The sequence below is a fragment of the Eleutherodactylus coqui genome, chromosome 5 (genome assembly GCF_035609145.1).
Source record: "Eleutherodactylus coqui strain aEleCoq1 chromosome 5, aEleCoq1.hap1, whole genome shotgun sequence".
In the NCBI taxonomy this organism is placed as follows: domain Eukaryota; kingdom Metazoa; phylum Chordata; class Amphibia; order Anura; family Eleutherodactylidae; genus Eleutherodactylus; species Eleutherodactylus coqui.
The window spans coordinates 207,294,965-207,319,060 of record NC_089841.1 but is presented as its reverse complement, the minus strand read 5'-3'; the positions used below and the strand labels follow the sequence as shown (position 1 = coordinate 207,319,060).

General features: G+C 42.2%; 1 protein-coding gene across 1 annotated transcript in view; it reads right to left on the bottom strand.

Annotated features, from left to right (window-relative positions):
• Positions 1–3,620: 3,620 nt before the first annotated feature.
• The window catches only part of RASEF (RAS and EF-hand domain containing), a 79,458-nt gene continuing 58,982 nt past the window's right edge, over positions 3,621–24,096 (bottom strand). Inside the window, exons 10-17 of the mRNA XM_066604129.1 lie at positions 23,751–23,985; positions 21,075–21,221; positions 14,441–14,591; positions 11,711–11,792; positions 7,639–7,753; positions 6,337–6,456; positions 4,437–4,513; positions 3,621–4,146 (exon numbers count right to left, since the gene is read on the bottom strand). Coding sequence (XP_066460226.1) covers positions 4,038–4,146; positions 4,437–4,513; positions 6,337–6,456; positions 7,639–7,753; positions 11,711–11,792; positions 14,441–14,591; positions 21,075–21,221; positions 23,751–23,985 — 1,036 coding nt within the window. The 3' untranslated portion in view covers positions 3,621–4,037. The remainder of the gene's footprint in view (positions 4,147–4,436; positions 4,514–6,336; positions 6,457–7,638; positions 7,754–11,710; positions 11,793–14,440; positions 14,592–21,074; positions 21,222–23,750; positions 23,986–24,096) is intronic.

Below are 24,096 nucleotides of genomic sequence, written 5' to 3'. Positions count from 1 at the left end.
TCCCTGGAAATCTGATAGAGATGTAGAAATGTTAAAAAAAAAAAATCTGGGAAAACTAATGATGAAAAGTGAAGAAGAATTTCGAAATAATTATAGAGCAAGGAGACTGAAAGGTTAAAAAAAAAGAAGCAAAAGAAGAAAAAGTGAGAGACGGATTTAATAGAGTTACCATTTAAAATGCATTACCCTCACAGGCGAGTGTCCTTAGCTGCCAAACTGGGTGTTTGATTATTTCTGGTTCCATTGTGTTATTAATGGCCAGGAGTACACTCATAAATAACAATCTGAAGCCACCTGTGCTGCGCCGTTCTCATCAGCCACAGTAAATGTGCAAACACAACCTTGTTAAAACTCAGATGGGAAAGTGAGGCACAGGATTGGAAGCAAATAGCCCTTAACCGACCATGATAAAGTGATGTTATCAGAGTATGCAATTTGAAAAATAACATGAAAAATGAGGGCCAATCCAAACTTGCTTGTTAAGGACTCCATATTCTCCAGGCAGCCTGCATAAACTATTTACTCTCGTAGAAGAAGAAAAAACCTAGCAATGCAATTTATGGACTGCATTTACTTATTTATTTTGTTTTTGCTGAACTGTACATTATTTATCCACCGGCTATACATTTCCAGCACTGCGGCCCCTTGTTTTTCCAATTAAGAAATTTAACAGGCATTAATGGTAAATCGGATAGTGAGAAGGAAAAGGGGAGAACGCAAAAGTGACGGGTTTGCTGCGCAGAGAGCTCACGGCTTGTTAATATTGCACAGGTATTGGGACGATCTATCACTTCTGTCATTATTTGCTTTGATGGACATTGCGGGCTATGACATAGTGATCATTTATCTCTATGGGAAGATGTATTGTCTATCCACAGTGATAAAAGTGGTCCTACACCATCCATATTTTATACGGTTCCTGCAATAGGTCTTCAATCTTAGCACAGAAATAAATTAAGTCTGCTCTGATTTCTGGTTCCATCACAATGGCGTGATTGGACTCTCCGCCATTAGAGAGGGAAGACTATTTAAAGGGCTGGGATTGAGTTTGGGAGGGAAATGGAAGATGATCACATCTGAAACTCGTAAAACTTTTGGTGCTAGTAGCAGCCATGACTCTATAGTCACATATGAGAATAGGTCAGTATGGGGGAATCGTCAAGGCTAACCGGACTTGTTAGTCAAGCACCCATGGAGGCATTGGGAATAGCACACATGGAGACAAGGTAGTTGTTACAGTTTTGAGAAGACATGCAGCTGTGATTGTTTTGGGGGCTCTGTACTGTATCTTTCATCGTTATGGAGTTGCTATATTATGGAGACACTGTGGCTTTAATGGGGCTCTTTGACTTTTATGGGGAATATGTGGCTATTACTTTTATGAGAGGCTGTATACACTGACGTGCCAAAAGTCATGGGATAGTAGTATGTAAATGGATAGCGAAGTGGCATTAACTTAGTTGACAGGTTGGGGATGACCAACCTGTGAGGTATTATGTGAGTGAGGCTAAACACTGACCAGTGCGCTCATGGCAAAGTGATGAAATGTTGTAGTTCAACCGAGGCATGATAGTAGGTGCTGGACGGATGGGACATTCCATTTCCAAAGTTATGCAGGCATTTAACATTCGTCAATCCACACTGTCACGTTTACCAGGAAAGCATCGTGGAAGATATTACAACCCACAGTGGACAGCGCAGTGGCTGCTCATGGGTGCTTAATGATTGCAACTGGCCGTGTCTGGCTAAACGACTCAGGCACAAATAACATCCATATTCAATGGAGGAAACCCTACGAACATCCCAAATGTCAGTGCAGTGTTCTTTAGCTTCCATGGCAAATGGAAGCAGAAGACCCACCAGAGTGCCTCTGTAACATAGTGACATACATAGTAACATAGTATGTTAGGCTGAAGGGAGATGACGTCCATCTAGTTCAGCCTGTTTCCACCCCTCCTTGTTGATCCAGAGGAAGGCCAAAAAAAAACAAGGCAGAAGCCAATTAGCCCTTTTGGGGGAAAAAATTCCTTCCCCACTCCATAATGGCAGTCAGAATAATCCCTGGATCAACGTTTGAAAATTCCTACCTGACTCCAAGACCTGTGTCAACAACCCGTCTGGTTATTTAATGTCTATATCCTGTAATATCATAGCACTCTAGAAAGGCATCTAGTCCCCTCTTAAACTCCTTGTTATGTCTGCTTGGTGCACTAAAGCGCCACTCCTCCAAACAGTTGCAAATGTGTCCCATTTAAAACCCGCAAACACACATATAGTATTTGCACTTACAAACTACACCTCTCCAGACAGGATTACTAATCAGGGAAAGTGAGGAACCCCTTCCTAAAAGCAAGGTAATCATCCTGATAAGGTCGGCCCCACTGTCTTCATCTGGGATCTGGCTATCCCTGATTAGGGACCTGGAGAGATGCACTAAGCACACAGGATACAACTCTATTCACACACACTGAACCCAGAACAGGACAGTTAACACCTCCCGTCTAGCCACCAGCACAGACATACAGAACATGTCGCTGTTCTCACCAACATACAACAGGTAATGCGCACCACATAGAACAGGACTGTTCATACCTCATGTCTAGCCACCAGCACAGACACATAACACAGGTCACTGTTTACACCAACATACAACAGGTAGTGCATACGACATACAACAGGAACCCCACCCAGAGCTCACATGCATAAAGATGGTAAATCATAGCTAGATCAAGTGTCTTCACTCCACGGGAAATAGAGAGTCAGCCACCGTGCTCACATAACCGGGAATAGTGTCAGGCATCACACACCTGACACATATATAAGGCATAAGATGTCTGGAGGCCGCACCTGCCAAGGGATAAGGAGTAACCTGCGGGCGCCTGCATCTGCGTGTTCACCGTACCCCACACTTCTCAATGCACGCACCCCAGACACCGCAAGGAGGGGAGGGACAGCAGGTGTCCAGACCGTCTTTAGGGAAGGAGAAAGACACTTCAGACAAAGCATGCACACACCAGCTCTGAGTAGGCTCAAGACAGAGGGACCTATACACCTTTCTTGAGCGTTACAATATTACATGTTATAGTCACTAATTACTTCAGAAGGGTCGGTTATCCAAAGATTATTCTGATTGCCAGATTGGAGTCAGGAAGGAATTTTTTCCCTTAAATGGGAAACATTGGCTTCTACCTCATTGGAGTTATATTGCCTTCCTCTGGATCAACATGTGGGGGGCAATAGCCTGAACTGGATGGACATATGTATTTTCTTGACCTTACATACTGTGATACTATGTAAGGTAAAGTGGGTTACTGCATTAAATAATGAGGAGCTGATCGTTAATTAGAAACTATTGTGTTTTCCAATATAGCAGAAACAATAAAGACTCTATACTGTCCACCCGAGAGCTTCATGATGGGATCCTTAGTTTATAAAATGGCTCAATCCATAGAGGTAAGGGAAAATCCTATTCCTGTACGGGTCAGAGAACTCTGCCTTTTCATTCATGTATAACTTTCCATCTGTAGTTCCACTGGACCGTACCAAAATCGTACATTTTACAACACATCCGATAAACACACCTGCTTGGAATGAAATATTAATAAGACAACAGAAACACATTCTTGGCATGATTTTTTTAATAAATTATGAATAAGAGCAATAGTGTAATTTAGGCCAAATACACATTCACATAGTGCTTTAGAGGTGGTTTTCAGAATACCATAAAAAGCATAAAAAGACACATTTATAAATTAATGTACAAAAACAGACAAATGACAAGCATTCTACACATATCAATACACAAATGAACATGTTTATTAGCATCGTTTCGTTAAAATAATCGTTGATGTCATTGATCCATGTTGTAGTCTGTACATGTACTGATGCAATCTATCAGTGGCCAGGTGCAATGTGCATTACAAGGGGAAGCAATGGGGAACAACAGACAGTATAGTATCACTTATCTACAATCCTTTGTCCAAAGCAACTTATAAAAAGTAGCATTGTATGATTGGAAGGGGGCTTGTTAGAAAACTTTACACATTACAGCAGTTTTTCATTTGTGTTGGCTTTTTGGTAATGGCTCCCGAAAGATTGGTTACAGATCCTCTATCATCTTCATTATCGCTGCGCTTCCTCACTTCCCTAAACAAGCAAAGACAATAGAAAGTAAATCTTAAAGAGCACACGGCTGGCTTGTTCTGCACAAAGTCCCCAATGGTCAGAGCACAGTCCGCACATTATTTCAAATCAATATGGAGGCTCACATTGTAAAAAATACCTATTGCTAATAATGCTCATGGCGACAGTGCCACCCATTATTTTTAATTTTATTGCTTTGTTTTCAGTGCACACAATAACCAAGCTCAGGCATTTTGTTCCATTCATTGTCGATCTTGCTGTAATCTTGATATAGTTAGAAGCAATATAATTACCGTGCAAGATGAAGGACAGCCTCCACAATATTTGATCCCTCTTTGGCACTAGTTTCACAGAATAAAGCTCCATATGTCTATACAAAAGAAAAAAAAAGAGTTAATTTGCTGTAAGAATCCCAAATTATATTACAGTGTATCTACACTAAATGGCTACTTAATTACATAATTCAATAAATGGCTGAGCGCTGCCTGTGATTGGCTGAGCGCCGTGACCAATCACAGGCAGCGCTCAGCTGTCATTCAATGGCTGAGCACTGCCTGTGATTGGCTGAGGGCTCAGCCAATCAGACCAGCGCATTTTGGGGGTGGGGATTTTTCAATCCCGACCTCTAGAAGACAGAAGACGACTGCCGGGGCCAGAGAGAAGAGGTGCACAGCTCTTCTAGGTTTTTTTTACTTTTTTTTCAGCTAGGGATGATTTTTCAGGGAAGGGCTTATATTTCAAGCCTTTCCCAGAAAAGCATCGCTGCAGGAATTGCCTGCAACCTACTGCTTTCAATGGGGCCGTAGCAGCGCCGACTGCATTCAAAGCAATTGGATAGCACTGCAGACTTCTGCAACAGCAGTGACAGCTATGGAAGAGGATTTCTTCATCCCTGCGGTCCCCTTGGGGATGAAGGAATCCCCTGCCATAGCTGTCACAGCTGTGGCAGAAGTCCACAATGTACTCCCTATGTTTTCAATGGGGCTGGCACTGCTGCCGCCGGCCCCATTTATAACAATGAGTGATATCGCAGAGTTTTCTTAGCGCTGTGAGGCTTGTATTATCACTTGCTCTCGCATCATAAGAAAAAATATCGCTAGTGTGTAGGTGACCTTGGTAGACCCAGGGCATGCCAAGAAAACATTTCCCATACTATTATTCTACCTCCACCAGCTTGAACTGATGACACCTGATAGGAAGAGTTCCTCGATTCATGCTGCGTGTGCCAAAGCAAGCCCTTCTATCAGCATGATACAATAGAAATCTGGATTCATCTGAACAGGTGATGTTATTCCACTGCTTAGTGATATACTTTTTTGTGCTCTTTTCCCAATGGAGTCTTGCCTTTCTGTTTTTCTTAGATAGCAATGGTACTCAAACTGGTTGCCTGCTGTTATAACCCATCTATGCTAAGGAACGAAGAGTTGTTAATGACACATTAGTTGGAGCACCAGTGTTGTATTTACGTGCAGTTTACTTAACTGCATCACCTGTTTGTCAGAACGATTCTTGACTTCCACTTCTGACCCAAGTTGTTTACATCTACCTGATCCCCTTTCATTGAATGAAACCCTGCAAGGTTGGCAGTTATTGAAGTACTGTCCCCAGAAAGTCTATCACCGATTACTAGAGTTGAGCAAACTTAAACAGTTGAACCCTGTTTTGGATCGAACTTTGCTTTGGTGTGAACCCATACCTTGGGCAGTTTGTCTTGGCTGAAGCCCCCAAAATTTCCTATTCTTCTTCCTCTTCCTACTCTTCCTGATCTTTTTCTTCTTCTTCTTGTGGACAGCATTATACACCAGTTTTAGAGGTATTGATGAAGTTCAGGTTCGGCGAACCAGTCAAACTGAACATTTGAGAAGTTCGCTTATCACTATCGATGACCATGCATCATTCTACGTTTCTCAGATAATTTGATTTTCCCATTCTAATCTGAATTCTCGCCAAAACTGATCCATAGAAAACTTGCTCACTTGATTTTATGCTGTTTTCTGTGGTCCTGTGTGTTCAAGGTACCTTGACAATTTGACCATCATAGCAAGAAGTGGGATAGAGGAAGTAGGGAACATTTTAATATTTCATTATACACTTTTCTGCATAAATCTGATTCTTTGGTTTTATTAACATTCCTTCAAGCATCTTGTGTTAATTGCTCTCAATGCAGTTTTGTGTTCTACCTTTGATACTTACCATGGATAACTTTTCTCCATAACTGGTCGGCACACATTTATGACCTTGTTCTGAGACTGTTTGTCGGAGATCAGCTTTATTTCCAACCATCATTATTGGTACACTGGCATTTGTTGAATCCTACAAAGCAAGATGACAGCTATAATGGTTGACTGGACTTTTGTAGAGAGTGTATTTATTATGTGTCAGCTACAGTGTGGGAAATACATTCATGTCAACGTTTCACAACCAATCATTTTCTGAACTTTTAATATACATGAACTGTGTGTACATTTAGGCCTCGGTCACACGACCGTTTTTTAGTCCGATCTGCAGACGTGCTTGCGATCTGCAGATCTATAGACCAAATGCATCCCAATGGGATTAGTCACATGTCCGCTTATTATGCGGATGTGCGATCAATTATAGGTCACAACTATTCGCAGAATGCGCCTATCTGCGTTCTGCGCATTGCTGTGTTCTATATATGCGCTCAGTGGGGTCAGAAGACAGTAAGGGCTCCTTCACACGGGCGTATTTGTGTGCGCGATAAGCAGAGAATAGAACCCATTAACATCAATGGGTTTGTACACATTTTCCATCTTTACACGTACATTTCTCGCACGTGCAAAAAATAGGACCTACTCTACTTTATGCGCATTTGTGGATTATGGATTTCACTCATTGGGTTGCAAGGAATGAAACAGATGGTGAAGAGAAGCAGCATTTCCATGAAAGCTGGAGCAGGCTGTGAACTGGATTCCACTCTGAAAGAATAGTGTGTATCAAATTATTGCGCACCCCATAGACTCCTACGGAGCGTCGGGGGCGCAAATGCAGACGATAATAGAGCATGTCACGTATTTTCACAAATGGTGGAAAAGCGTGCAGAAAATCAAGGGGACCAATTGAAACCTGTGGGTTTTAATGGATGTGGTTCCCGATTCTCTGTACACAAAGCTGGGTGGAAAAATCACCCTGTGCAGGAGGCCTTAGGGCTTAAACACAAACACATGCGCAAATATGTTCAGAGCTATGGAATGTACTTGCGCATGAACCAGTAATTTTTATATTTTTCTTTGACTATTCAAACTCTGCGCTATTCCTATGGGAATTCCTAGAAAAACTACATACGAGAAAGGTAGGGCAAATCCTATCTTTTCTTGCATTTAGTAATAATGCACGAGATTCCTGCTAGCAAGCATGAAACAATAAAATCAATGGTTTTGTTTCGGCACATTTCGCGACCGTGATTTTCATGGCTGCAAAGCATGACGAAATCACGCTCGTCTAAAGCCACCCTTAAATATAGGCTGTATTTACCTCAATCATATCTATCCATTCCCTCACATTCAAGAAGCTCTTCTCACAAGTCACGTCATAGAGAAGTAAAACTCCATCTGCTCTTCTGAAGTAAGACTTTGCAATACTCCGAAATCTGAAACAACAAAGTTAGTCATGACATTTTTGAATCCAAAATTTTTTAGCATACAAAGCTCTATTATACATATCAAAGCATGCGGGATTTCCCAAAGAGTCCAGGCATATTCATGGGGGTCAATGTTCCCCCATGACAATAATGATATAAGGCCACTTTCACACGGGAGATAAAATCGTGTGATGTTTCCCTATGGAGCCTTCCTTTCTGTTGCATTACATCGCATAAAAACGCGTTTTCAAAAACACAACATCCAGGAAGCACTAGCTCTGATTGGTTCTCAAGCGCCGCCAATCACTGCTGTGCTCAATGAACCAATCACAGCCATCACATTGAATGAAACCAGCACTGGCTAAAGACTACAAACAAGTGCCAGAGCTTCAGAGGAGAATTGCAGCAGAGCAGACAGCGCCTGTTTGGTAATGTATGGGTTTTTTGTTAGTTTTGTTTTTTAAATGCAGATAGGGCGCATTTTTGGGGTATGGTTTATATTTCAAGCCATAACCCCCCCCCCCCCCACCCCCAGAAAATTCAAGCAAAAGAGCGCTACATATTCATGCAGCTTTGTAGCACTACATGCGAATTTATAGTGACACAAAATTGCAAAAAGCGCAGCGATATCACTCAGAACACAGCTGCGATATTGCTGTGACCCATGTGAAAGAGGCCTACAGGTACTCCAGCACTCAAAATCAACACAGAAAGAAAAGAAAGTACCATATATACTCAAGTATAAGCCTAGTTTTTCAGCACATTTTTTTATGCTGAAAAAGCCCCCCTCAGCTTATACTCGAGTGAGGTGAAAAAAAACAACAAAAAACCCACAATACTCACCTCCCAGCCGGCGTCTGTGTCCCCAGCGCGATAGTCTCCCTGGCGGTGCAGCAAGCTGCTTGAGAATTTTCCCCACTGTCATCTCCCTGCTCAGCTTTGAATTCCCCCGCTGTCAGCGCTGTGTAGGTAAGGGCTGTGTTGGATCGAGCGCCAGTCAATCACAGCTGGCGCTCGATCATTCACAGCCATTCAGTGGATGACATCACTGAATGGCTGTGATTGGTTTATCGAGCACCAGCTGTAATTGGCTGGCGCTCGATCCAATCACAGCGCTGACGGCGGGGAAATTCAAAATCGAGCAGGGAGATAACAGCGAGGAGAATTCTCAAGCAGCTTGCCGCACTGACGGGAGACCATCGTGCCAGGGACACAGACCCCAGCTGGAAGGTGAGTATTGCATTTTTTCTTTACCTAGTATGTACTCGAGTATAGCTAGGCTTATACTCGAGTCAATACGTTTTACCTGTTTTTTGTGGTAAAACTTATTGACTCGGCTTACACTTGGGTCGGCTAATACTCGAGTATATACGGTAGTATGAAGTCAAACAATTAATTTTTTGAGAAAATACATAAAATATTTTAGATGGCCAAAATAAAATCAAGGATCCGTTGAATGGGAATTTATGAGAAGTATATGGGTCCCAGAGACTCTGACTTGTAAAACACATACAGAAATGAAAGTAGTACTACACATAAATAAAGTGAAGTAAGTAGAAGCCAAGTCAAAACCACATGCTGAAAAAATACCCACCAATTGAGCCAGGAAACACCTCCATTGGTGAATATTTTTCAGCATGTGGTTTTGACTTGGCTTGTACTTAGTTCACTTTATTTATATATAGTATTACTTTCATTTATGTATGTGCTTTACAAGTCAGAGTCTCTGGGACCCATATACTTCCTACATATACTGAGATTTGTCATGCACTTTAAATTCCCATTCAACAGAGCCTTGATTTTATTTTAGTCTTCTTATGTTGTTTATTTTATGAATTTTATGTGTTTGGCTTCATACCCTTTTTTTCTTTCTGTATTGATATAAAGCTCTATTACAAAATGGAATCAATCTATCTACAAAATTATCACATTTTTCAGACTATAAGATGCAATTTTTAGGAAGAAAAATATCTTGCTAAAAAGTGTTTGTCTTATGATCTGAAGCCAGGGAGGTCTGGCACTGCCAGATCCACCACACCGCTTCCTTACTGACAGAAAAAAGTGCTGATAAGATGCTCTGCATACTTGTCTTTCCCACTGCCCAGCACCAATCTATATCATTAGTGCTGGGTAGGGAGGAATTGTATTCAGTTTCAACTGTGGGAGAGAAAACTTCAGACCAAGGAACCAGGGCAGTAATACAAATGAAAGTATGAGGGACCTTTTAGGACCTTTCTCATCATCATGTGATCAGATGCAGGGAGAATTAAGACATGGGCAGCAGGATGATGAATAAAACTAGATTAGTGTGCACAAGTGTTTAGAATCATTTATACAATCAGGATGTCTGCACAGAGCTGTGTGTATGTATATGTACATCGGAGCTCAGTGTGTGTGTGAGTTTGTGTAGCCAAACTGCGTGTATATGAAGTGTGTGTAGATGGCGTATGTGTTAGGTTGTGCTGCTGGAGTTTGTTGCTCTACGGGGTTCAAATAGCACACCTGAACAGGTGAGGGTTAATTGAGCTGGCTGGGTGTAGTTGTTCAGGTCAGCCAATCCGCTGGGTCTGGGTGTAGATATATACCCCAGCCCCTCTGCAATAAGGAAGCTGTATTTCCTCAGTCTTGTCTGCTGTGTGAGTAGTGTCTGGTCAGCTTGCACCTTGCTGTGTGAGTAGTGTCTTGTGGTCTTGCTTTGCAGCTTGCAGTGTGTTCTGTTGTGTTTGAGTTCCAGGCTGTGGGAACTGTGTCCTGTGCTGCCTGATATGTGTCTTGCTAGAGTAGGGACTGCAAGACACGAGGAGCCTTGTCGGGGCCTTGCAGCTTAAGTTTATTGGCCAATATACAAACTAATCCCTCTCTGTTATATTCAGCTTTACCATCTGCTTTAGTGTGCGAGGTTGTGTGGTAAGTGAATTTGTGCATTTAATGTGTCAGTTCGGCCTGGTTGCGAGTGTCACCCTTTTAGGGAGAGCAGTGCTGAGGTTCCAGCGTAGAGACGCCTTTATTGAGGCGATCGCCCAGCTTTGTAGGTAGGGCCTTGTTATCTTCTCTGCAGCGCAGGGTCAGTTTCCAATAACCCGTGTCTTTGGGTCATGTTTGTGTGGGCTTGGTGCTTAGTTGCCCACAGGAATGTAAGAGTATGCTGCTAAGCTGTGTGTATATGTCACATTTGCTGTATATATGTACTTTATATGCAGCACACCTGTATACAGGTGTGTAAGTATAGCTTGTGCTGCAGAGGGAGGTGCATGTATAATGTCATTGAGGGAGAAAAAAACTAAAATAAAAAATATACAGTGAAGCAAAAAGCGCAATTAGACAAGTAACAAAGGCGTTTATGAAGACAAGGAAATGTTAAGTGTCTACGTGCGCCATTGTAATTTGTTTCAGTGGTAAATAGATGAGGGCACAGTAAGGCCAGTTCACATTACTGCTTTGGGTTCCATTTTCCTGCTCCATTATGTAAATAGAAAAACAGAAGCCCCAGTGTCCAACAGACCCGTCTTATGGCAGAACTGACCGGTGTCAAACAGACCCTATTGACTTTGATGGGGCCTGTGCAGTTTCTGTCCAGCTGTCTGTCAGTTTCCCAGATGACATGCAGCGTTATTTCAACTTGGATTTAAACAGAAAGCAGACACCCAAATGAGAACAGATACACAAATGCTGATGTGAACAGAGCTTGTGTATAACCGGAGCATACAGTTGGCTGTTAACCCCTTCACATACCCTACAATACCAAAAGAGAAGCAGTGCCCTAGACCACCAAAGTTAGTGACATTGACCTTTTAACTTCTTAGACCACCAGGGAAGTTTTAATTGATAGGAAATATCCTTTTCCTATATTTTGTTGTGTAAAACCCAAATGCATTTTATAGTCCAAAAAATAAGGTAAACGGATTAGTTAAAAGGAAAAAAAAATAGAATAACCTATAACAAACTATAAAACTTCTGATGCTTTACCTTTCTTGACCAGCAGTATCCCACAATTGTAATACGGCTGGTTCCCCATCCACCACCAATGTCTTCATTTGAAAATCTACTCCTATTTTTAAAAAGGAAATGAAAAAGAGGAAGTTATGTTATGAAAAGAAACGGTATCATAATTGTAGGAAATGCTAAAGTTAAACTATAGTCACAGGATTGTAGTAACAGTCATGATTCCCCAGCCGATAAAACTAAAGCAGAGGATAGGATTTTAGGCCACAAAAGTAATGCTGTGTAGAGTTGAGCGAACATACTCTGCCGAGCTTGATGCTTGTTCGAGTATTAGTGTACTCGATGGTGCTCATTACTCGAACGAGCATCACGCCGTGTTCGGCCCTCCCCCAGTTTTTGGCTCTTCCCCGCGGTGACGTGCCTGTTTTGGCCCCTCCCCGCCACGACGCAGCGCGCGTCATTGGCAAATTTTTTGTCTGGCAGGCAGGCAGGAGAGAGAAAGAAACGAACCCAGAAAGAAAAAAAAAAGCTCGGCACCCAGCGTTCCACATACAAAAATGCTCGAGTCTCCCATTGTAGTCAATGGGGTTCGTTACTTTAGTAGAGCTCTCGAATTTTACGAAAAGCTCAACTCGAATAACGCGGACTCAAGCATTTGGGTGCCCGCTCATCTCTAATGCTGTGTCAAGATGTAACGATTATCGTCCCAAAAATCGTTCAAATGAGTAAAAGTGACCAAATTGTTCAGTCTAAACGTGAGCCAATGACTCAATGGCGAACGAGAATCGTTCACTTTTCGTTCGCCATTCATTTTACGCAGGCATAAAAATCATCATTGGCTCGTTCATTTATCGTTTTGGCTTAAACAGCAACCATTGAATTCTTGTATTCGCTTATATGGAGACCGAACGACTAAACGATTCTCATTTGAATGAGCCAATGATGCCTCTGCCGGTCTAAACAGACTGCATGAATGTTAACAAGTTAGCGATGATGTCACTCGCTCGTTCAATCGAAAATCGGCTTGTCTAAAAGGACCGTAACATTGGAGTTTATAGAGTGTATGATAGTCAGCATGCAGCTAAAATTTCTAATTATTTAATTATGGAGTGTAGCTATAGGGGGGCAGAGGTAGCAGTCGCACCCAGGCCCTGGTCCCTGAACACCTGGTACCTGTCCAGAACCCCCCCCCCCCCCCCCATCACATATGAGTATAGCAGTACTAAAATGGTATGCAACAGTTGGGGGTCCCTGATACAGATTTGTTATAAAGGCATAAGAAATTCAATTTATGCATCTGAATTAGTAGACCTATTTTCACAAAAAGCTAAATGCTAGTTTTTTTTTCAGTTTATATTGTTAGATTCTTTAAAAGTAAAAAACTGACAATAATTCAAATATTGTTGCCAGTAATGAACAGTTACAGAAAACACAGATCTAGATCTTAAAAGGAACCCACTTAACACTATTCTGTAAAGTGTAAAAATGTAAAGCAGTAATGGCACAGGCAACATATACAATTATGAACAAAATGCATTGGTTACAACTTTGTTATCTCGTTTGTGTTCCTGCTAATTTTAGTAATTTTTGGATCATTACTCCGTAAGGGAGTGTAGGAGTGCCCCTAGGGAAGTCTCTATTGCTGCTTGTATTAAAGAGTTTATTGTATTGCATAAATAACATTATTGTTATTATATATGTTTTTACATATATAAGGTCCAGTGGTATCATGGTAGGTGATATCTGGTGAACATGGGTGAAGGCGTAGTCATCTAAGGACAGGAAAGGGACACCAAGAAGTTGGGAAAGTGTGGGGATGTCACTAATATCTCAATGGTAAAGTGACTTATTGGGTATCCACTTCTCATCCTGAGTCAGTGACATAGTAGTGTGACAAGAAATGAAGCTTTCTGAAAAAGTGCAGTAAAAGGGTGGATTCCAGGAGTCATCTATGGGTGCCAGCCCTGAGAAGACATCGTTCATGGGACATCAGCAGGAGAGTGACCCGGGAGTCCAGCTATGCAAGCTGAAACACAACGATCAGGGCCTTCACCATTTATCACCAATCCATGGGAAACCAGTGCCAAGAAGTCATGGCTGTAGTGCATCCATTCCAGGGAACGTTACCACCACTGCCTAGTTATTGGCCATCTCAGCCTTGTGTTCATAAGATTATTGGCTTATTGTGTGGCCATGTGTTCTAGTGTCCACAACCAGTAAAGAACCTGTTTGCCAATTGTGAGCCCTCATTCTTTTCCTTCCTGTGACACCCTTCGCCTGACTGGTATCCCACACAGCTTACATCTCCTTTCTCCAAAGCCTACCCATAGCAAGGAAAGTGATGGAACATAGAACAGTGTCTAAGCCACTGTGTCTTGTATAGAGTAGGACTACACCGCCAGTAACCAGCTTTATGATCGGAAAGAAGGGGAAACTGAATACAACTAGCTTGAAACAGACTAACATGGTCCAGGATCTTGGAAAGGTGAGTAAAGAGTCCCTCATTATCTGCTGCATATCATCAGGGTCTATGCCAATACTCCCTTCACTGCCCTAGACCACCAGGAACTTTACCATTCTAGGAGAGTAAAAATTGGTGACTAACTGGCATTTTTATGGTGAGTGAAGGGGCCTAGTTTGCTTGTTGCCCTTGGCCTTATTTTCTATAAACTTAGCAATGTACTATGTGCTACACTACAGTCTTACTCTAAATTTACTACAGGTACAATATATGATATCAATGTGTTAACAGACCTAGTGTTGCACTTGTGTTGCCTCGAAATTCATTTTTACAAAGCCTCATGAGAAAACTAGATTTTCCAACAGCAGCATCTCCGGCAAGGACTATCTTGTATGCTTTCTCCGTGCTGGAAAATTTACTCACAGTGTCTGCAGTAGTATCTGCCTGGAAGGAGAGAGAATATTTTAGTGACTGTTAAGATACTTGTGATTATTCAAGACAAGATAGCAATAGGTAGATAGATATATCGCTCCACTGAAGCCATTATAAAAAGATTGTGGTGTCAAATGCAATTCTACCTGAAATAAACTTTATATGTCAAATTTACAATTTTAGCTGGTTACAATGAGGAGAAACGTCATGCAAGTTCATATACACCATGTTACAGATTCACAAATAGGAACCCATTCTGTATCTCCTAGTTAATGACGTTATTTTTGGTTCAGAAACCGATGCCAGGTTATTAAAATGGTTTTTAGATTATACACTTTATGACATTTCAGTTTATCTTCTCTCTTGTAGGTTTCTTCAACTGTCATTCCTTTCAGCGAAGAGACAGCCAAGCCTCTACTTCTTTTTATACACTCAAATTAGTGCTGGGACCCATACATTCTTCACTTTTTTTTTAAAGGAACGTTTATTGGGCATGTCATACATCACAATGCAAAGCAACAAGGGAGAGTCATCAAGAATACTTCACAAAGTTAGAACATTACAGTTTTCTCACCCCCTTAAGGCCGCTTGCAGACGACCGGGTCGGATCCCGAGAATTCTGACTGCGGGATGCGGACCCGTGCCCCTGCAGAGACCTGCGGCTCACCCGCTCCCGGCGTCTCTGATGCTCTGTGATGTGCCGGCTGCTGTCCAGCCGGTGCATGCGTAGAGCGGAGCCGGTGGGTCTTTACTGACATTTCTGTGCAGGTTTCTGCGAGGCCTGCTCAGAAATAGAACATACCGCAAGAATTACCTTTGGTAGCACAGAAAAAAAGCAACTTGTATAGGGTGCGTGCTGCCATATTGACCGGAATGTCTTCCACAAGACCAAAGAGACAGACCTTAGGGTGTAAGATATGCGGTGCTCCCAGATGCATGTCTATGAACTCAAGAACATCCCTCCAATAAGCTTGCAAAACATGACAGTCCCAGAACATATGCAAAATTGTGCCTGTGTCCATCAAGCACCTTGGGCAGTCCGCACTAGGACATAATTGCTCTAAATGCAGCTCATTTAGACCACAACAAATAACAGGTCTTGGAGTCAGGTAGGAACTTTCAAACGTTGATCCAGTGATTATTCTGACTGTCAATATGGAGTCAGGAAGGAGTTTTTTCCCCCAAAATGGGCAAAATTGGCTTCTGCCTAAATGGTTTTTTTTTGCCTTCCTCTGGATCAACAAGGGGGGGTGTGGAAACAGGCTTAACCAAATGGACATTGTCTTCTTTCAGCCTAACGTACTATGTTTCTATAAGCCCATTTCTAGAAAATTTGCTCCTGCTTACAGTACACCGACAATACATTGATTTGAATGGACACTGTATAAATTTTAAGGGAAATCTGTCACCTACTTTTAGGCCCCATGCACACAGCAGATCCGGATTCTGGCAGCGGAATCCCACTCAAAATACGGCCCTGACCATAGCCGGTGACCTGTACTTGTATTTCTTCCTCTCTATCTGAACTGCGGATGCACATGTGCAGTACAAATAGCCCCGCGCCGTTGCTAGGCCATTACGCGAGTCCCACGGTCATTCCGGAATTGACATTCCGGAATGGCCGTGAATCGAACGGCTTCCATTGACTTCAATGTAAGCCATCCGTGCAGGTTCCACAGGAAAATAGAGCATGCTGCAATTCTTCCTCCACAAGTGGAAATTGCAATTGATTTCCACTCGTGGGCATGAAAAATCACATTGCCATAGCATGCTATGGAGGGTTATTGCTGCGGAATCCAGGGGCACATGCCCTCTCCGGATTCCGCAGCAAAAATTCGCCCGTGTGTGTGTGAGGCCTAAACCCTATAATCTAAGTTTATAGGCTGAAAGTCGGTGACCTGCTGAGTCCAGAGATGTAAGTGTAATACTTATCTAGCCCATCATTTCCCTGGTGTGACTGCTGAAAGCTACTGCTCAATACTTTGAGCAGTGCGCTAGGTAATTTGCCTGTACTTATTTTATAATGGGCAGACTACTTAAAGGGGTTGTCCCGCGGCAGCAAGTGGGTCTATACACTTCTGTATGGCCATATTAATGCACATTGTAATATACATTGTGCATTAATTATGAGCCATACAGAAGTTATAAAAAGTTTTATACTTACCTGCTCCGTTGCTAGCGTCCTCGTCTCCATGGTGCCGACTAATTTTCGCCCTCCGATGGCCAAATTAGCCGCGCTTGCGCAGTCCAGGTCTTCTCCTGTTCTCTATGGGGCTCCGGGTAGCTCCGTGTAGCTCCGCCCCGTCACGTGCCGATTCCAGCCAATCAGGAGGCTGGAATCGGCAGTGGACCGCACAGAAGAGCTGCGGTCCACGGAGGCAGAGGATCCCGGCGGCCATCTTCACAGGTAAGTATAGAAGTCACCGGAGCGCGGGGATTAAGGTAAGCGCTCCGGTGAGCTTTCTGTACGTCCCTGCATCGGGGTTGTCTCGCGCCGAACGGGGGGGTGGGGTTGAAAAAAAAAAAAACCCGTTTCGGCGCGGGACAACCCCTTTAACTTCACCTCTCAATGCACTGCAGTGGTAGCTTCCAGCGCTTACATCGGGAAAATGACTGGGAAGGTAAGTATAAAACTTACATCCCCAGACTCAGCAGGTCACCTACTTTCAACCCATAAGCTTACCTTGTAGGGCTAAAAAATAGGCGACAGTCTCTTTAAAGGCTGTGGACCCCTTTTTAAAGGGCAATCTTTTTTTATTAGAAGCGTGTATTTTGAGCTGATAATCATTTCTGCAATAGGGTTTATTAAAAATGTTTACACAATTTGTCTTCTGCAGAATGTACATATCACTGCATGCAGAAACTGCAGATTCTAAATCTCCTACTGAGAACTAGACTGCAGTGTCTATACACAGTGATGCGTGGAAGCTGCAGAAGACAAACAGTGAAAATTTTATTTAAACCCTACTGCAAAATAATTGTCAGCTCCAAATATTGTAATTGCATTGCAATTGTAAGTGAAAAAAATTCCCCCCAAAGGTGTCCATAGCCTTCCATTTCTCTGGTTGCGGCGCTGCAGGGAAGCTGAACATTTACTGCCAGGCTTCCCATAGATTACAAATTTAAATAGAGATATCCACCGCTCTCCTATGCTGATTATATGTAATATTCCATAGCATTACAGCTGAAGATCCTTTGGTGCACTGGCTAGCCGGGAGTAGGTAAATAGTGAAACAACAAAGAGGTGCCGGCTAGAGATGAGCGAATGTACTCGTAATGAGTACTTACGCACCCGAGTACCGCCATTTTCGAGTACTTCAGTACTCGGGTGAAAAGATTCGGGGGGCGCCGGGGGGCGGGGAGAGGCGTGGCGGTGCGGGGGGTAGCAGCGGGGAACAGGGGGGAGCCCTCTCCCTCTCCCCCCCCCACTCCCCACTGCTACCCCCCGTGCCGCCACGGCGCCCCCCGAATTTTTTCGCCCGAGTACGGAAGTACTCGGAAATCGCGGTATTCGGGCGAAAAAGGGGCGTGGCCGAGCACGTTCGCTCATCTCTAGTGCCGGCTCTATAAAAAGGATTCTTCTCTATTTCACAAACACAAAATCACATATATTACTAGTCACCGTATGAGGCTAGCGTCTAGCCTCAAATGGTTTCTTTTATTATATGTGATTTTATGTTTTTTTTATGGAGCCGGCACCTCGTTATTGTTTCCTATAGATTACAGCTGATGGCTGGGGGTCCCAGCAGAGGGACACTACAGGATCAGCTTATTGACATGGGACACAACAAATAAGTAGAGATTGTCCAAAGTGGACAACAAATTCAACTAACACTGTTCTTTAAAGAGAACGTATATTCAGAAAATGTCATATTTTTTAAATTGGGTTTTTTATTATACAGTATACATGTAAAAAAAATGGGTGTGTTTTTTATGTAACTATCCACATAGAAAAAGTACTTTGATACTACAGATTTCACAATGACCACTAGGACAGCAAAAATGGGCTGCTATTTCCTGTTCCAACTCCTCAGCTTTGCTGCATACCAAGGCTCAGAGAATCATTTCATTATCATTAGAGGGTGGGGGAATTAATAACAGCTGTATTGTAATGGCGGAGGCCGAGATAAAGCAGGATAGCAAAACTGCACACTACGCACACAGATAAGGTTCTGCATGCAACTCCTGGAAGGGACTGTGCTTTATCACTTCCCGTGGACTGTACAAGTCTATGACATTTCTCTGTCAATGGACTACTATTCATTTCAGCTACCAGAAAGTACACATACTATGTAGTTATTACAGCAGTATAGAAAGGATGTGTCTCCTATATGGCCCAAGGGAATGTTTATGAATGAAACATATATAGCTACAACATTGAAAAAAAGACCAAATACATAACGTATCATCAATATAACTAAATCTAATTAAGGGTGGTTTCACATCTGGACAGAGGTTCCATCACAGATCGAGCTGTAAATACTGGAAGAAAAAGTGCTGCATGCTGCGCTGTTTCTTCCATCCAAAACCCGGCCAGCTGGGCTGAAAGCGGGCAGACCCATTATAGGCAATGGGGTCTGCCCGGCGCTGTTCAGTTCCATCCAGAGATTGAAACATTTGGTAGTGGGGATTCCCCTTTCCTGCTCCCTGAACGGAGCAGAAGAGCAGAATCCTCAGCGCAGATGTAAAAGCGCTGTAACAAAATTAAAATTACCGTAAATGCATGACGCATTCCTTTTACCCTTATCTACTAGATAGCCTATCTGTAAATTCAAGGGCTGGAGAAGTAATTATCAGACTTGCTACAATTTCGTTGTACAATATTTTACTGTTCCTTAATATTCAAAGTTTCATTTCCTATCATAGTCTTTTACAATGATACATCTTTCTTTCAACTTATTCCCATTAGTCTCTGAAACGTATTGTAACTTTTACACCCATAAAGGGGGGAAGGGGCGCTGCTGCTGTTTTTTTATAGTTAATAACTGATACCATCAACTATATCATGATTCTAGGACATGACTAGTCTATCATTTACCTACTAAAATTTCTTTGGAATAAGGGTTTTGTATAATTCTTATTTCTCCAACGTAAAAGTTGGCAGGAAATGGGGAACAGATAAAAATGAATACAGTACGACTGTAGAATCAGACTACACAGACTTTCTTGGTAGTCTGTTACCATGGAGACAAAGGATCTGGTGATACAAAGTGGTACAATCTTTGTAATTAATTTCCATAGTTAATTCATTTTATATTTTAGATGTATGACAGCAGTACAAACGGTTAAAAGGAAGACATACCCACTAACTAAAATCTCACATTAGTCAGATTATTGGATGGAGTAGTAAAAATATATTCTGATTTCCCATCTTCAGATTTATCTTCTTCAAGGGGTTGTCTGAGTTTAAAAACAAATTAAACAGCTGTCCATGATGTAAGATAATATAAGAAAGAATACTTAAAGGGGTTGTCCTGCAAAAGCAATTGAAGTTAAACACTTCTGTACGACCTGTGCGGCGCGAGCCCGCTGGAGCGGCCCCTGCTACGGGACAGACAAGACAGACTGCACAAGCGCGTCTAATCAAGCAAGGAGAAGGTGTTGGTCGGCGCCATGGAGACGGGGACGCCGACACAGGGAGGGGTAAGTATATAACTTCTGTATGGCCAATATTTAATGCACGATGTATATTACAAAGTGCATTAATATGGCCATACAGAAGTGTATAACTTCAATTGCTTTTGCGGGACAACCCCTTTAACTTTCTTTTCCCAAGGAAAAGAGCATACCAGCTCCTGCTGTGATCCCGGTCTCTGACGATAGCGGGAGTCAGGTGACTGCTGAAGCCAATTAGAGGCCACAGCATCACTGCCCATTTTCCTGGCATTGACACTCACATCCTGGGCACTGTGATACTAGTTCAGAATGGTGATGTTGCAGTCTCTGATTGGCTGCAGCAGTCACCTGACTTCCTCTGTTGGCAGAGACTTAGACTGCAGAAGGAGCTAATACACTCTTTTCCCAGGGGAGAAGAGAAGTGAGTATCCTTTCTTTTTATGCATTATATATATATATTTTATATATTATACCATGGGCAGCTGTGTATTTATTTCTTTAACTGACAGTTTTACAAAAGGGGAGGGTAAAATGTAAAGCATTTTATTATCCACCATCAACACTCTGTGAAAAATTGGATCCTGGTAAAAGGTTTTGTAAGGATAAAATTATAACTATGCATACATGGTCTGTTTTTAGGATTATTGCTCAATATCACACAACTATTGATTTCATATTTTCTTTCCTTTAATCACAAGGTACAGCACATCCACCAAACAAGCATAACTGTCCGAAAACTGCGGGATGTGTCCCCTACTTCAAAACATTTGTCTTCAGCATTGCAGTCTGAAAGTCTACAATGCTTCAACCATTTAGTACAATGCTTTTACATATAATTAGATGAAATTAGAGTTAAAGCACTAACTTTATTCTGCTTACATTTGTCACATGTGCAGGCAATGCTGAGATACATTTTCTCGATGATGCACCTGAGCTGCTCCTGCTCACCGGTCGTGATGGTTTCCAATCTAGAAATGAGCTACCGGATTCAGGAGCATAAGATTCCTCGTCCCGAATTTCAGGAACCTGCATAGATGACATACCATAGATGACATACTTTAGTATGCAGCATCAACCAAATATTTTTAAAAATGCAGCACTTAATTGGGAAGGAAATTAAAAAATTTGTGCTGCATAATCTTCAGTCATAATCGTCAGTCACTAAACAGATTGTTAAGCCTAAAGCCCCATTTACACACAAAGAGTATCGCTCAATAGACAGTTTGTTACAGTTTTGAGCGACCACTTTGCATAGCTGCTAATGGGCTTTAATGCCTATTAGTAGCTATTTAGCTTCAATTACATTTAAATGAAGCTCCCTTCGGTGTATGCAGATAACAGCAGGTGGTCTGTTATCTGCATACAGCTCCATTGTTCTCCCATGGGACAGCAGCTGAAAATGTTATCAGTGCTCCCACAGAGAATCGCAGCGTGCGGTCCCTGCTATGAGCTGGCCGACCGAATGATGGTTTGTATGCTGAATAAGGATGAGCGAGTATACTCGCTAAAGCACTACTCGTCCGAGTAATGTGCTTTAGACGAGTATCTCTCTGCTCGTCCTTAAAGATTCAGGGACCGCTGCGGAGCGGGGAGCTGCGGGGGAGAGCGGGGAGGAACGGAGGGGAGATCTCTCTGTCTCTCTCTCCCGCTCGCTCTCCCCTGCTCCCCGCTGCGACTCACCTGTCAGCCGCAGCGGTCCCCGAATCTTTATGGACGAGCAGAGAGATACTCGTCTAAAGCACATTACTCGGACGAGTAGTGCTTTAGCGAGTATACTCGCTCATCCTTAATGCTGAACTAAAAATCATCGTTCAGCCGAAAAGCTAACGATGGTAGCATTTACATGCAACGATTATCACTTAAAAGACATTGTTTGAACCAATTTTGAGCGATAATCGTTGTGTGTAAATGGGCCTTAATCCTAAATTATTGTTTGTGAATTGAATTAGTAACAGTGATGCCCCAGACTTCATGTTGAAAATAAGCAAGCAGTCAAGCTTACCATAGTCATGGGCGGAACCTATACGTACCTGACTAGTGCTAGCAAACAGTGCACAAGTCCAGCAAAGCCCCTACCTCCAGGCAGAGATTTTTTGAGAGGAGGAAGAAAAAGTATGAAAAAAAATGTATTGACCACTAACACAGAAACAAAAGTAAGAAGGAGCATAAGAAAGAAAAAAGTAAGGCAGTTGATGCTGTTAATTCTTTTAAGCTTAAGGACCTTCCATGTAGAGCAATAATAATGCAAGAATGTACACCCGAAAAGTGAAACAATTAGCACCGATTATTCATCTATACAAGTGTAATAATTCTTTATGGTTGACTGTACATCTTCCCATGTAGACAGGGTGATGTGCATCCAATCAATGACAGCCCTAGGGAGACAAACAATCATATGATCGATTGTTTGCCCCCAAATAGAGTCTGAATTGGCCCAGGTAACGGCCCAGTAGATGAGTGCTGGAAGACAAATGCAATCAATGAGCATATTGGTCTGTATAGTAGATCAATTTCTGAAGATACCCTTCCTGTAACAATGTTTTCAGCCTCAGCACCCACAGTGCACACAAAAGATGCATGAGAGCTTAATATAAAGTGCCACTCCACTTTCTTGTGAGCACTGACACTTTGTGTTCAAGTGTGCTTCTCCTGAGAGTACCAGATGATAGAATGCATTCTTTGTCCAGAATACACACACACACATATATATATATTTTTATATATATATATATATATATATATATATATATATATATATATGTTTCACAAGTCAGAGCCATCCGGAGTATCTTCTGATTGAAAATAGATACAGCTAAGAAACTTTGCGGAATGCTTAGATGAGTAGGGGAAAACTTTTTGGCATTATGGTGGTACTTGTTGGACATCTTGGTGGCAATCAAAAAAACTCAAATGGTAAGAGGACCATAGGATACATGATTTAAGGGGAGAATTCCATCAGAAACTGATAGGTATAGTCTTTTTTTTTCAATACCTGCGATTATTTCTGAGTTATGTCTGATGTCATGTTGAGTATTAATAAAGTTATGTTGAATTATGTGGTATAGAAAACACTAATCACATTTTTTTTCAGGTACCAGAAGATGCCATTAACAATCCAAGACAGAATTGAACTTCTGTTACCAATCCTGATGGTCAGCAACAGAATCTGACGTGAGGTGGCTGAGGTTTATAATCAAGAATACTCAGGAAGACAGTGAGTGCCCAAGCTGTCAGGAAACTGATAGTGTCCAGAACAAACCGAGAACTGATCATCTAAGCAGTATTTATGACTTCCAGGTGTCGACAATTGCGCTAGCTATTTTCACAAAGCGTCCACTGAAAAGCACCAGGAGACTGGCATTGGAGAATGGTGTCAACCAACTATCATACGGATCCTCAAGTGGCATCTATCGTGTATCAATAACAGCTACCTATGTAAGCCAAAGTGACTAAAGTGCAAATAATTTGTGGTAAAGCTCTATAAATTTGTCCCTAACAAAGGAAATGGAAAAGTCCCCTCTATAGAGTTATCTCTGTTCTAATTCGGGTACTCACATCTGTATCTGAAGCATCCCCACTATAACCTTCCTGAGAAAATCGTGACCGGTGCATGCTTCTTGGAGCCTTGTATTCCACCTCAGAATCGTATTCATTGGAGTCCCTCAAAGTGGACAGTCCACTGTCTATACAGCTTTCAGGGAGACTGTCAACCTCACAGTTCATTCTCTGCATTGGATCACATACTGCCAAAGTATCATAGTCCTCATCTAAGAAGGATGATCGAGGCGAGCTTGAAAAAAAGAGGGATAATATTTCAAGTCAATGACATATTAAGTATATTTTTCAGCATATTATAGAGTGACAGCTTAAAGTATTCCTACCATCTTTTCTAAATAGATGT